General features: G+C 36.2%; 1 protein-coding gene and 1 pseudogene across 1 annotated transcript; one reads left to right on the forward strand and one right to left on the reverse strand.

Moving 5' to 3' along the window:
• Positions 1–2,921: 2,921 nt before the first annotated feature.
• Positions 2,922–5,599, forward strand: LOC140830778 (uncharacterized; annotated as a pseudogene).
• A 543-nt stretch (positions 5,600–6,142) lies between these two features.
• On the reverse strand, positions 6,143–11,800 carry LOC140830777 (pumilio homolog 24). Its single transcript, XM_073194252.1, has 17 exons — positions 11,488–11,800; positions 11,367–11,420; positions 11,148–11,209; positions 10,908–10,989; positions 10,681–10,804; positions 10,461–10,544; positions 10,004–10,118; positions 9,408–9,558; positions 9,191–9,304; positions 9,011–9,082; positions 8,653–8,703; positions 8,522–8,572; positions 7,720–7,827; positions 7,443–7,577; positions 7,177–7,251; positions 6,735–6,982; positions 6,143–6,496 (listed from the first exon to the last, which is right to left on the reverse strand). Exons 1-17 carry the CDS (start codon positions 11,713–11,715, stop codon positions 6,361–6,363), a joined length of 1,890 nt encoding a protein of 629 aa, XP_073050353.1. The 5' UTR covers positions 11,716–11,800; the 3' UTR covers positions 6,143–6,360.
• Between the last annotated feature and the right edge of the window lie 1,849 nt (positions 11,801–13,649).

The raw sequence follows: 13,649 nt of genomic DNA on the forward strand, positions 1-13,649 counted from the left end.
CCTTTTCACTTGCACCCTTGTACTTTCTTGAAACTCCGCATACCTTTTCCCGATATTGGAAATGTTTATGCTCTTCGCAAATGTAGCGCTTCCATTTTTTCTTGGTTGTTTTTGGATTTACAGTAGTTTCCATGTCTAAATTAGTGCCCTCTTCATTACACGGCCCCATTAAAATTTTAAGGGGGTTCAAGCTGGAAGTAGGAACTAGATGTTTTTCCACCAGATTATCATCTGATACACTTTTACCTGGTGACGACTCAGTGCCAATATTATTTTTGATAGCTCTGTCCATTCCTGCTTTCTCCATATAACCTGTTTTCTTCTAAAGAAGGCCCAGTCGGTGATTAACTATTATGAGAGTCGGAATTCTTATGGAATGCTGATTTCCGATCCCCTGTACCTGATGGTGCCCTTAGCCAACTTCCATATCTGGAAGTAGCTTCCCACTCCTTCCCTAATCTCACATTCTCGTTTCACATGACCAATGCCTTTGAGGAGAGAATTTTACCCATCAGACACGACTCCAATCTTTTCTGTCCAAGTAAAGCCAGATCCGTCGAGATAATCTCGGGATTTCCCTTGTTACCCGATGAAAGCTTCATGGAACCAACTCGTCTTGCTATTTCTTCCAGTTCCAGTACACGGAAACTACTTGTCGCAAAGCTAGGAGAAACCCCATCTTTTAATAGGAAGACACCTCACATCGAATCTCAAGAGGAAGAATTATATTTGTGGTTCTTTATTTATTTTTTTCTGTAGAAAGATGTTACTTTTCATCTTTATATTCTTATTCACACACTTTTGATCGAAGATATACCTTAGCTCAGTTAAATAATAATAATTCAAAAAGAAAACATTTGGGATATGTGATTAGGAAAATAACAACCCTTGTATGTGTATGTTCTTGATACTTTTGATTCTTTCTGTTCCCTTATTGCAAATCCCTGAGAGGCTGACAGGTTTATGGATCGGCTGGTATGTTCCTATTGGAAGGCTGGGGTATAACTTATGTCTTTCTGCTAGATTTTCATGCTTCCTAGCGGTTGCTCAGAGTTGATTACTCCTCCCGTAGAGATTTGGATCTACAGCTTGCTATCTGATATGGTTGGTTTATTTGTTGGTTAACTTTGAGTTTCGGGGCATGCCTCGCGTAGATGTATTGGTGTTTCGGGGGTATGTTCTGCGTAGTTGTACTTATTGCTCTAGCGTATGCCCCGTGCCCTATGTATCTTGTAGTTTGTTTCTTTTCCTTGGAGATACACAGGGTATTGTTCCAAACTTTGTTTACCGTTTAATGCAAATTATTTCATTAAAAAAAAAGAGCCACTTCCGTCAAATCCACTTAGTATTTGCATGTGATTCTTGCTGCAAATCACATGTTTCTTTCTCGTGGTCATCCCCTAAAGTTTACGCCCTTTTTTCGTAAAGCCTCTGTCCCTACTATGGTGTGTGTGTGTGTGTTGTGTGTGTGTGTGTTCTGGTCGTATTAAAGTGATAATATCACAATGTGACAAAAGGGCAATATGACTACGTCTCATAGGGGGGCGAGGCATATAAACATTAAAAAGCATTTACTTCTCACACAGAAGGTGTCTAGTCTACTCTACTCTACAAACTATACCATCAAAAATGAGCTGTCCATGTTCAATAAACCTTGCATGAAGAAGACGGTTAAGTCGATGCTATCTAAGGGGATACTGTCTCCACATGATCTGAATAGATAATATTCACACACATATATGATTTAAAAAAATTAATGGATCACGTGTATGTGTGGCTAAATTTGGACTTTTGATTCTATCATGTGGGTAGCGTCCCTACATATAGGTTGGAACCGACCTAAGAGGACCATGGACAGAAAAGATATTTTGCGTTTCATTGGTATGCATGCGTTTATTTAAACAAAAAATATATCGAATTCGAATAAATTTTTTAAACTTCCGATTGTGAAAGTTTGGCATCAACAACTTTATTTTGGGCAGCATAATTTTGACCACATATGTTTCGATTGGTTGTAAGCATTATTTCCTTATTTGTCATAAGAATAACATGGCTGCCTGGACAAATTGGACTCCATTTAGGTGCCTTGATGAAGTGACCCACAACCAACTTCAAGAAAGCCATTAAAACCTAGGAGCCTAACTTTGCTGTGCACATGGCCTTTAAATACATGTACGTCTTTTTTATTTACCATACCTGGCCCGCCACTTACTTTCCTCCACCTCACATCCATTAGTTTTTCAACTTTCCATCCCATAGCATTTACCATATCGATATAGTATAAATAACTAGTGTTATGTGGCATGCATAGTCTGTCATGTTAATTTTTGGCAAAAAGTTGTGTGAGATGATCTCACAGGTCGTATTTTGTGAGACGGATTCTGATTTGAGTCATCCATGAAAAAGTATTACTTTTTATGCTAAGAGTATTACTTTTTATTGTGAATATCGGTAGGTTGACCCGTCTCACATATAAAAGTTAATTACATATATATTTAAGTTAAAATAGTAGCTCAATCCAAATTTAAGGATTAATTACATATATATCTTATCATATTAACAAAAAAAACTCATTTATTTGTAATTATTATATAAATCTCCCTTCAATTATGTGGAAAATAACAAAAAAAAAAAAAAAAACTTTAAATTCTAACATAAATACATCCCTCTCATATTTGTATTTTCTTACATTTAATTCCATAAAAATGTAGAATAAATACTAACCTAATAGTCTATAATGTAATATAAATACAACTGATTATTGTGTTTTAAATTTTAAAAGTTATTGGATTTATCGTTTTTTTAACAAATCTTGAAGGGATATAATATTTTTTAATTTTTTTAACTTATGATAAATCTTAGGGGTATAAATGCAATTATCACATTAAATTTTAATGGAACTTGTTGGGAACGTGGGGAAGTCAAAAAGTGAGCCAACCGCAATGCTGTTTCTCCGTTACCAATCAGTTCCTTGTTCCCTAATTCCAGCACGTGATTCTTATTTTCATTCTCTTCACGTGCCCGTCACGTGCTCCCCGCCTTTATCATCCCCCCTCCTCCCCTCTCGCTTTCATTCCCCACAGCTCCAGCGAGCCTTCCGTTACCCGTCCGTGCTCCGCCGTAGCTCAGACATGTCCGCCGAAGATTCTTCTCCGCAGTCTCAGGAGGTGTCTCCGCCCGATACATTGCCTTTCGAGCTCAAGGAGGAGTCCGATTTTGATCTGATCGTGTCGTCCGATGGACTCATTTCCATCTGTGGCTTCGGTTCGCTTCTATCCGGTGCGTGCGGTTACCTTCTGGATCAAAAATACGGAAATTTTTTTTAAAAAAAAACATTTGTTTGATGTAGGGATCAATAGATTCCGCTGCCTCATTTTGGAGCTCTGCTGTTTGAATTGTCATTCATTATCCTTTTTTTTTTTGCTGCTAATGATTGTATATTTAATGGTTCTTATTTTTCACTGCTCAAAGTAATATGGAAGAGCTTACGCAATTTGATCGCGCTTATTTTTGTTGATTTTTTCTTCTTTTTTTGGGGCTAAATTCTTGTTTATTCCTATTTACAATCGGCGATAGCCTTGTTCCATAGAAATATTTTTGCGACGCCGATGTAATATTTGAAATGATAATGCAGAGAGGAGTGCGAGGAGTACCTTTCCGAATTTGATAAACTTTAGAATGGCGAATTGAGTGGATTTAGGAGAGTTTTTGCTCATGTTGCTCCTATTTTCTTTGAGCGCGGGATAGCTTTGCCCGAAACCAAGGTATGTCTTCTGTTTTTTTTTTTTGTTGCTACTAGTCTTATACTACAACCAAATAACATAACTGAAAGAGTGAGAAATCACATCTTCATTTTCGCGATATCAATAGGTTGAGTTATCCTTCTATGATTGCTGATATTTTAGTATGCAAGGCTTGAATTATGCCTTTAGCTTATCTATTTAGTCGAGATCGCAATATTTTGCTGACTAATGTTTGAAACTTGTGATTGGATAGAATTGAATTGGTTTAAATTTTCTTGGAGATGTTAAATTAACTAGATTCAGTTAATTGATAGGAAAAAGATCGAAGAAGAAAACTTTGTGATGATTTTGTAGAACAAATGTACTTGGCACTTGAATTTGCGGGATTATAAGTGGGAGTACCTAAATATAAAAAGAGTTCCAAATATTTATACTGTTTAGGTGATTGGTTATACTAGGCAGCTCCTCTACCTTCGAGTCTTACTGTTTTTGAAGTGGATGATGCTAATTATTTTTATTTATCAGGAGATATCAAGCTTAAGTGTGGAGCCATGTGAAGCCGAATCGCTTGTGATTACCATTTTTGAGATCCAGAGAACGGAGGTAAGAACATTTAAAAGCCATATTCTCTGTTCAACATCTGATACAGAGGTTGAGCAGCTGAATTTGACGTGTTATTTGCTTTCCTTGCTCAGGTACCCACTTTTATGGAGAGGGAGCATGAATTCCGCTTCTTAGCTGTGAGTTTCATAGTTATTTTGTACTTGCAAATATCTTCATTTATTCTTGGATGGTCAAGCGTAAAGATACTAATTGACATAGTATTTAATTGAAAATTTCTATCCTTAGGTGACACCAGAAACATTTAATGGGCTGTTTTACACAAGTCGAGCGGTGAGCAAAATTAAATTGCTTTTCTTCTGATATGGATGACTTATTAGTGTGTTTGCACGATAAAGAATCATATATGGCATTATTAATGCAGGTGTTGTGTGCACGCTATAGTGACGAAGAATATTTCTTAAACAGATGTAAAGGTGATTTTCTTTCTTTTGGAAACCAATCCTTTTCATCTGGGTTTTCTTATGCTGTTCATCTGCATTTTTATCTCATGACACTAAAAGACATTTGGGGCAGGAAGTGAAGAAATCTTCTTTCAACGGTATGGACGATATGGCATTCACAAGATTTGGTTGGATGATATTTTACCCTGTCGTGTTTATCTCCGGCACTGGTGAGTGCTATCTTTATCAGACCTCTATATGATGGAGATTTTCCTCGAGAATACCTTATCATATTTTCATTTCATGAAACAAGACCTTTCTTAATGCTGTTTGTTGAAATGCTTCGTTTGCGCATTTCCTATCTACTTGGTTATTTCTCTATTCCTCGATCAATTTCTGGTGAAAGCTCCATTCTGTGCATTCATTTACAATAATGTTATAGTTATAACCCGTGCTGGTGATGAGCTGAAAGATATGAAATCATTCTGCAGTGTATTGGCAGCAAAGAACCTCGGTGATATGGCTTATGATAACTTTATGGATCATACGTATCTAGGGGATCATAAAACAACCATCCGTGAGTACCTCTCGACTACAGGTTCAGCCATAATGCAAGAGGAGCCTCCTGAACAGCTGAAACACCGATATGGTGGTTGAATTAACCTACTCTAGATTCTTGATGCGGCAATGAAGCTGAGATGGGCACTTCGTAGAGATCTTGGATATGTAGATTCTCTATCTCCACAATAATGAAGCTGAAATTCTCTCTATAGTTTTATTTTTGATCGGCTTGTATGGGAATTGGAACGTGAATTGGGATCTCAATTTTCAGCTCCTGTCATCTCTTAGTTATTTTCTGCTCTGCTTTGCTCTATTATTCCTTTTTTTTTTTTTGTATTTTTGCGATGGTTAATGAAAATATGATGGGATCTCAAAGATTTATTTTCGTTTTTTGCGTTCTTTTTTGGTAAATGTTACTGTGAACTTTGCAAGTCATTTGCCAACCCTCCTTAATCCAAAATGCAACCTAGTCAAGATATATCACATATGTATAATTGGTGAACGGTCACTACAAAGCTTTGATTTTGAGACATTTATTTTACGGATTTGTGACGTTTATAATAAATACATGAATTCTCGATCAGTATTAAGTTGGTTTAGAAAAAACCCTTGCTTCCATCGAGTTCGAGACTCTCAAGTGACCCCATTTCACACTGCAACATACACCACAAGTTAAAACCACATGCATATTTCTGAAATTGCCAAAAATGCAACTTTTTTCACCATTTCTTGTTTAATACAAATCATGAATCCACTGACTAGTCTGTAATTCTTAATGTCACGGAAATCAACATAATTTCTGAAAACCGAAACAGGCCAAATGACGAGGATGAATTGAGCATATATATCGGCATTTCATTATATATAATTGCGACAAAAATATATGAACTGCCATGCGTCGTACAAAACTAAAGGTTAAGCAACAAAACTTCCATCTAACCAAGGAAGAACCAGAGAACTCATTATCAGAAGAGAATTCTCCTGGATCTTAGAAATTCCTCAATATAATCTGCTAATTTGTGTATTCATGCTCACTAAAGGGATTCATTTTCCTAGTTTTTTTCGTCGACTGATTCAGTTAAAGGTATGCTCAGAACACCATTCGCTATGAAGGGCTGCAGCTCTTCTGTTACAATCTCCTTCACCGTAGTCTCTGAAGTTTCCAAGTATGCTTTGATTACCTTTGAACTGAGGTAAAATGATGACGATCTTAGGAAACTATGTTACTACTACACGTATGAAATTACTGTTTGAGTAGGGAAAATAGTTTATGATGGGGAGGGACACAACGGCCAAGATGATGAACTCTAGGAAATGTTGATATGGATAAGAAAGAGTTCTTCGAGATGGGATCTACTAATATTATCAAAAATATTGTTAGAATATTTTTCTGAGGAGGTTTTTTTTCAGTTTATGAAAACCTAACCTGTGACCTTCTGCCCATATTCCACATTTCCCTTTAAGAGCTTTTTCCCATAAAACAGTGGCGAAAGCAGGGCAGTTTAGAACTAGTTTTCTGATGATCCTGCTTGAATGAAAGTTTTCTAGAAGATGCTCTTCTTCTGGCTCATCCTGCTTAGGCTGGGCGGCCACAGATGCTATAGATTCGTGCAACAAGCCCAACTTTTCACTCAAATTGGGATAAAGAATTCCATCAGCGCCTCCAATAGAAACCTAATAAAACCGAATAGCCCATTACCCAAAATAATCAATATCAATGACATGTTTAAGGCAGTATGGAGAGTGGGATAACGAAATAAAGCAAATTCAAGACCAATATCAATTGGAAATAAATATTACATAAAAAACAGACTTGCTGATGTTCACTGATATAGAAACCTTAGAATGTAAAGAACTATAATTGATACCTCATAAATGACATCCTTTCCAGATTTGGATCTTAGCAATTCCCCTGCCATTTCGCAGCACGCATCAACGAGTTTCTGCAGACATAAGCAACGTTTTTACAACTTTATAAAGGGGGAAGAGGCTAATATCAAAAAATTCCAGAAACAGCAATCATAAATAGAGCGGCGGGAAGACTGATTCAACAACCATATAAATTACACAAAAACATGGAGGTACAGAAAGGACAATGTAATATTATGATGAGAGCAGAGCATAATGTGCACACCTCAGCAAGTCCACTATCGACTAACAACTCTTGCCTCCGCTTAAATGGATCTTTCTTACCACCCTCATTTAGAGGTATGCTTGCATCTTCGTTCTTCCAATCATCTACCACAGCTTCACTGCCATGCAGTTCATCCTAAATAAAGAATAATTAGAACTTTGTTGTTGAGCTAATTCTTTCAAACGGCAATTCAAAATGTTTTCTAAGCATGTTTCACAATAATTAATACAAACGAGAAAAATTAAGTATAATGACAATGAAGAAAAAAGAGGTTTGCCTTGTTACTAAGTGATGGAATGGATAGACTCAAGGATGTGATATCATCTGGACTGAAATATTGAGTAGAATTGGGATGAAGTAGCTGAAGTAAAAGACGCCTTCCATCCTGTGAAAAATAAACAAATAGAAACAAACGGTTGCATCACTATGCGTGAAAAAAATTTAAGGATCAGCAACCAAGAAAATAATGTATTGTTATTAAATCAAAACAAATAATATAACTTCTGCTGGTATGAACCAATAATGAGGCAAAACTGCTGAAAACCAAAATATAATCCTTATGAAGTTTATTTCTCGCATCAAAAGCAGTGAGAAATTAGTAAAAATTATAAGGAATACATTCATAAGTGTCAAATGCCAAAGATTATGTTCTAACCTAAAGCAAAGGACAAAATACAACAATACTTCAGCAAACAGTAAAACAACTTTAATTATCCCAGTTAATTTCCTTGATTCACTATTTCACATTCACGTCAAATATATTTTAAAATAAGACCCGTAAACTACATTGGCCCAAACAAGGGCCCTTCACATCTCCTACCCCAGCTCCCAATAGCTATGCTCTAGTCATGTCATGCTCATTGTTCTCAAAATATTTTTTATGCACCTTTTGTCTCACCTATATGTAACATTATCTTTAACATGGCACTTCAAAAACTTTATTTGAAACGCACGCCCAATCTCAAGTCAGCTTCAAATGCCAGGTAGAGCTAAAAAACGAGCGTAAAGTTTTATGCAACTAAACAAAGCAAAAGATGCTGTATTGCTGCTGATGCAAAAAGAAAAGAGAAAAACCAAACCTGATGCGAAATAAGCTCCTTCAAATTTCCCTCAAGCTCACGAATGATCATCTATGATAGAAATTGTGATGCATGCACTCAGAATGAGGCTATAACAAGAGTATGAAAGAGCCTGAGAAGAAAAACCAAACCTTTGATAAAAGTTTTGTGTCATCAACAATCGAAAATATGGAGACGAGTACCTGAGAAAGTCGTTGGCAAAAGCCTTGAGAGGTCACAAAAAGATATAGATGTTCAAAAAATGGGGGAGGGAATATAGCAATTATTAAATATATTTAAGATGACTAACATAAATTTTCCAAATAGTGAACATGCAATTATTAAATATATTTAAGATGACTAACATAAATTTTCCAAATAGTGAACATAGGCCCTCAGTTACAAAGCCCATCATTGGATGAAAAGTAGTGATAAGCTTTGAGTGTGTTAACTGAAATGGATCTTAAGGGGAAACTAGGAAACACGGTCAATCACCAAAGTCATGCTTACCATACTCCCAAATTTGTCACGAGCAATCTTGTCAATATGGCCTTTCAAGCCTTTAATTATTTTCTTCCGTTCCTAAACAGAAATGCAGTTAATGAGTGTGTCGCACCAAAGCATAAAAAATGTGGTACAATAAAATCGAACATTTCTGTAATGGCACTTTTGGCAATGTTGGGATGGTACCTTGGCACTCCCATGCTTAATACAGAGAATACCAAGCCTGGATCCATCCTTTGTGTGGAACATCCTAACAAGATCTAAAGTTGACAGCTGCTGGATAATGTCTGCTGCAGAGGACTTCACAAAGATATGATTTAGGAGTATTGCCAAAAATTCAGCAAAATTTCTAAAATTATTTTATGGCAACTACAGTTGGAATGGGGAAAAATTATGACAGAACCTTATCAGCAACGCTTAGAAATTCCATTAACGTTTTGTGCACAATTGAATGGTCTAATATCCCTTTCTCCAAGATTGGCTGAAGCACAGATGCCATGTGCCGCAAAACAGATGGCTTCTGTAATTGTAGATTTGATATTACATCTACTAACCTGTGAAAATTTTAGTTATTATGATAAAATAAAGTGAACTCTGAAAGCCAATGTAATCATGAAATTTGTAAGTAAACTTGTCACATTTTGACTCATAATGGTGTCAACGTCCAACTATTCGGTGAAAGAAAAGAACTATATTGACCAACTTTCGGAGCCAAGAGCCCTAAAAATCACATATTTTATTCACTCTCAGGCTACTAGATCCCAAGCGAAATACGCATGCTCTATCACCAGACATACCATAATTCCATTTACTTTTAACTAAAAATTGCAAATAACATTGAGCTGTCTGGTTGTTTAGTCCTGAAGTTCAACTTTTTAAGTTTGTATACTCATTAAGAAAATTTCAACTCGATGGAATAACACAAGTATAAAAAGAGAGCAAAATCATGTTATTGTAGTTTCAACACCACCCATGATAGTCAACAAGTTAATGCATTACCTTGTTTCTTTCATTGTGACCAAATTTTTAAATAACTGAAGTTCGGGTGAATATAATTCTGAGAGAAGAGCTTGCTTCTGAGTCGTATTCCCCAGTTCATATGCATGTTCAATAACTACAAAACCAAGTTACTGTATTAGCAAGGCAAGTATCGAGTCATTCAAATAATCCCAGCACAATATAGAGAGCACTAGTGCATAATACTGAAAGACTAGCATATCCCATGTAAATGGACTCAAATGTCTAAGAAAACAAATGTAAGAAAATGCCCATATTGATTCATCAAAGACTCTGCTCTTTTTTTATACATCTAAGTTTCTAATTCATTCAAATTCAATTTTCTTAAAAATTCTCAGAGATGATACGCCGTAATATACATGCAAGAAAGCTACAAAATTTAAATGTCCAAATGAGCGAGCCACAATTATGATTTAAGTTCAGAAAACGTTGATCATACCGAGTGAGCCAACCATGTGTCGAAGAAGAGCTGCAACATGACCATGGAGGGCAGAGATAATTTCTGCCAGTTGTTCTTTTGTAGCTGTAGCAAGTTAAAAAAATGTAAGTTTGTTCCAAAGTAAAAAATGCCAAGCTTATTAATGCCCGCACAAGGGGTAAGTGAAAGGAGTAGATTAATCTCAGAAAATCATAATTCGAAATTCTATCTCAGAATATACCATTATCCAACATCTTTGTCACGAGATGAACTGCATAAGTATTGGTTGCTAGACTAACAAGGCAGGGGCGAAGCTCAGCAAACACAGAAGTTCTTTCTTCTTGTGTGCAATGTTTGACACACGTCTGAAGCACAAAGAGACAAATCAATACACCATTATAAATAGCACTAAACAAATCAACACGAGAAGATGACAGAGTGATCTATGGGAGGCAGCAGGTATTAAACCTGAAGAACACGAGATGAAACGTGAGAGCATGCAATTTCAGAAATCTTCCCCTTCATCTTCTTTAACGCTTCACTCACCAACCTTAAAACAAGAATCAAACAGAAAGGATAAATCTACATTCTACAGTAACTGAAACCAAGCAAAAAGAAAAAAGAATCCTTTTTAACCAAGATGATGGGAAAGTGAACAAAGGACATGAAGGTGTAATTGGAAAATAAAATTGCAACAGAGGCACAAACATTGATCTGTCCTCTTTGGCAATATTTCGACGCCTCATCTTCTCCCAGAGCACGGCAAGCTCCTGATGAGAAATGGGTAAAAATGTGACTTAGACAACAGAAGATAACTTGGAAAAACGGAATCTGAAGAGCAATCACGCCGATGCAAGCATGTACACGTTGATTACAGCTGAAATTAGCCTCAAATAGGCGTTCAAAGGAAAAAGAATGGAGACATACTTGTTCGAGCGAGTAATGCTTCTTCCTTTTCTTTTTCCTAGCTTCAGCTAATTCCTGAAAGTTATCACAGAAGTAAGCAATTAACCGTTACAGAATCACTTAACAGAGATAAAGATTGAACCTTTGCATCCAAACGACGCTGCTTCTTGCTATCTGTCACATCATCGTTCTTCACACCAGTTCTGCCCTCCTTTCGCTGATGATTATGCTTCGTCAACACGGAGGGCTTTTTCGCGACCTTAGTTTGAATATTACTCGAATCAAACTTAGGTTTTTTGGAAACAGATTTTGTGTTCGGATTACTCTTTCTCTTCTTCGAATCACTGACCTTCTGGGGCTTCGGCGCCATGGATGAATCTGGGGCAGAGCTCAGTTTTGTAGACTGTATCCTCGGGAGACAGTGGCTGTTTTGGAAGGGTTTACGTAGGTGGAAGAAAATATAGGGCCATGACGTCATATATGTTCTTCGTGTAACGAATTGGACCCAAATTATAAATCTGGGCCATCTCTTGAAATCTATAATGGGCTTATTTTACAAGGCCCATTTCTTTTTTTAAACTTGACTAAAATAAATATTTTGATTTTATTTAAAATTAGGTGTATTTAGATATTATATAGATATATAAGGGGTATTGTATAATTAGATTCTAACTATATGTAAATAATTTTAGGTAAATAAATTGATAAACATTGAAATTATTTAAATAAATATTAATTATGATAATTATTAATAGTTTAGTTCAAAAAATATTTCATAATTTTCATTATGAAATTTTGAACTTGGTAAAATTTGGGTCATCCGGAGTTACATACAAAATGTATAAATAAATTAAATGATTGTCATTGTTTTATGATTTTAATGTTGTCATGCTTTTGTCACTTGTTCAGCATGTACACATCTCCCAATAGATGAAATGTTTACGTTCGATTTATCGATCCAGTGGCTCACATTTACTCGAATTGAAACATGTAAAACTCGAGTTCGATTAAATATTTGACCTGCTTAAGCTCGGTGATTGAGTTTGAGTCGAGTTTTGACTAGTCGCTCATGATGCTTGTCGACAAAGAAGTTAATAGGTGAGGCCAAAGTAGGCAAATTTGATTGCATACTTTGAGAAGAAGAAAAAAACGTGCTGCAGGAAATTTCGTGGAAATATGAATACGTGTTTTTAACATGTATTCACACGGACAGGGGCTCTATAAATAGAGCTCCCCCCTTCATTCGGAAATCATCCCTTCTTCGAGTTTTCTCTCATCTTATAAGTATTTGAGTGCTTAGTTCTATAATATTTGTGAGGTGTTTGTTCTCCTGTATTAAGAAAGCGTGTGTTCTCTTTGGAAACACATCGAGTGAGTTGTACACTACAAAATATTATAGTGGAATTCTTTTCATCTTACCAGTGGTTTTTACCCTAATAATTTTTAGGGATTTTCCACGTAAATTTCGGTGTCCATTTTATTCTTTATTTTCGGGTTTTATTATCTCAAATTTCGCAGGTGAGACCAACAAGTGGTATCAGAGCCTTGGTTTAAAATTTCTTAAAATTCTAAGTATGCTTTGTGGTTGCAGCATAGACTGATCTTCCACATCAGAAAAGATTTTTTGAGATTTTTTATTAAAGGCGGGATTATTTTGTCCGGTGTACTAAAATTGTTGTAAACATAATGGCGGGAAGGTACGAGATAACAAAGTTCAATGAAAGCAATTTTATGTTGGGAAAAATAAAGATACAAGCAGTTTTAAGAAAGGAGAATTGCTTGGCAGCTATTGGAGACAGACCGGTGGAGATTACAGATGATGGAAAGTGGAATGTTGTTGCCAATTTACACTTGGCTATAGCAGACGAAGTTTTGTCAAGTATCTCTGAGATAAAAACAGTAAAAGTTATCTGAGATACTCTGACAAAGATGTACGAGGTCAAGTCGCTACATAACATGATTTTCCTAAAGAGAAGGCTTTATACTCTTCGGATGGCAAAATCCTCATCGTTGACCGACCATATCAACACACTAAATACTCTATTTGCCCAACTCACTTCCATGGGGCATAAAATAGGGAAAAATGAACGTGCGGAGCTTCTACTTCAAAGTCTACCAGATTCATATGATCAACTTATCATCAACATAACCAACAATATTCTTATGGGTTTTCTAAGATTCGACGATGTCTTGACTGCGGTTCTCGGAGAAGAAATTCGGCGCAAGAATAAGGAAGATAGGTTGGTAACATCGAAGCAAGCACAGGCTTTACCGATGATAAGATGAAGATTTGTGGACCGTGAC

Source organism: Primulina eburnea, chromosome 4, assembly GCF_022965805.1.
Source record: "Primulina eburnea isolate SZY01 chromosome 4, ASM2296580v1, whole genome shotgun sequence".
NCBI lineage: Eukaryota > Viridiplantae > Streptophyta > Magnoliopsida > Lamiales > Gesneriaceae > Primulina > Primulina eburnea.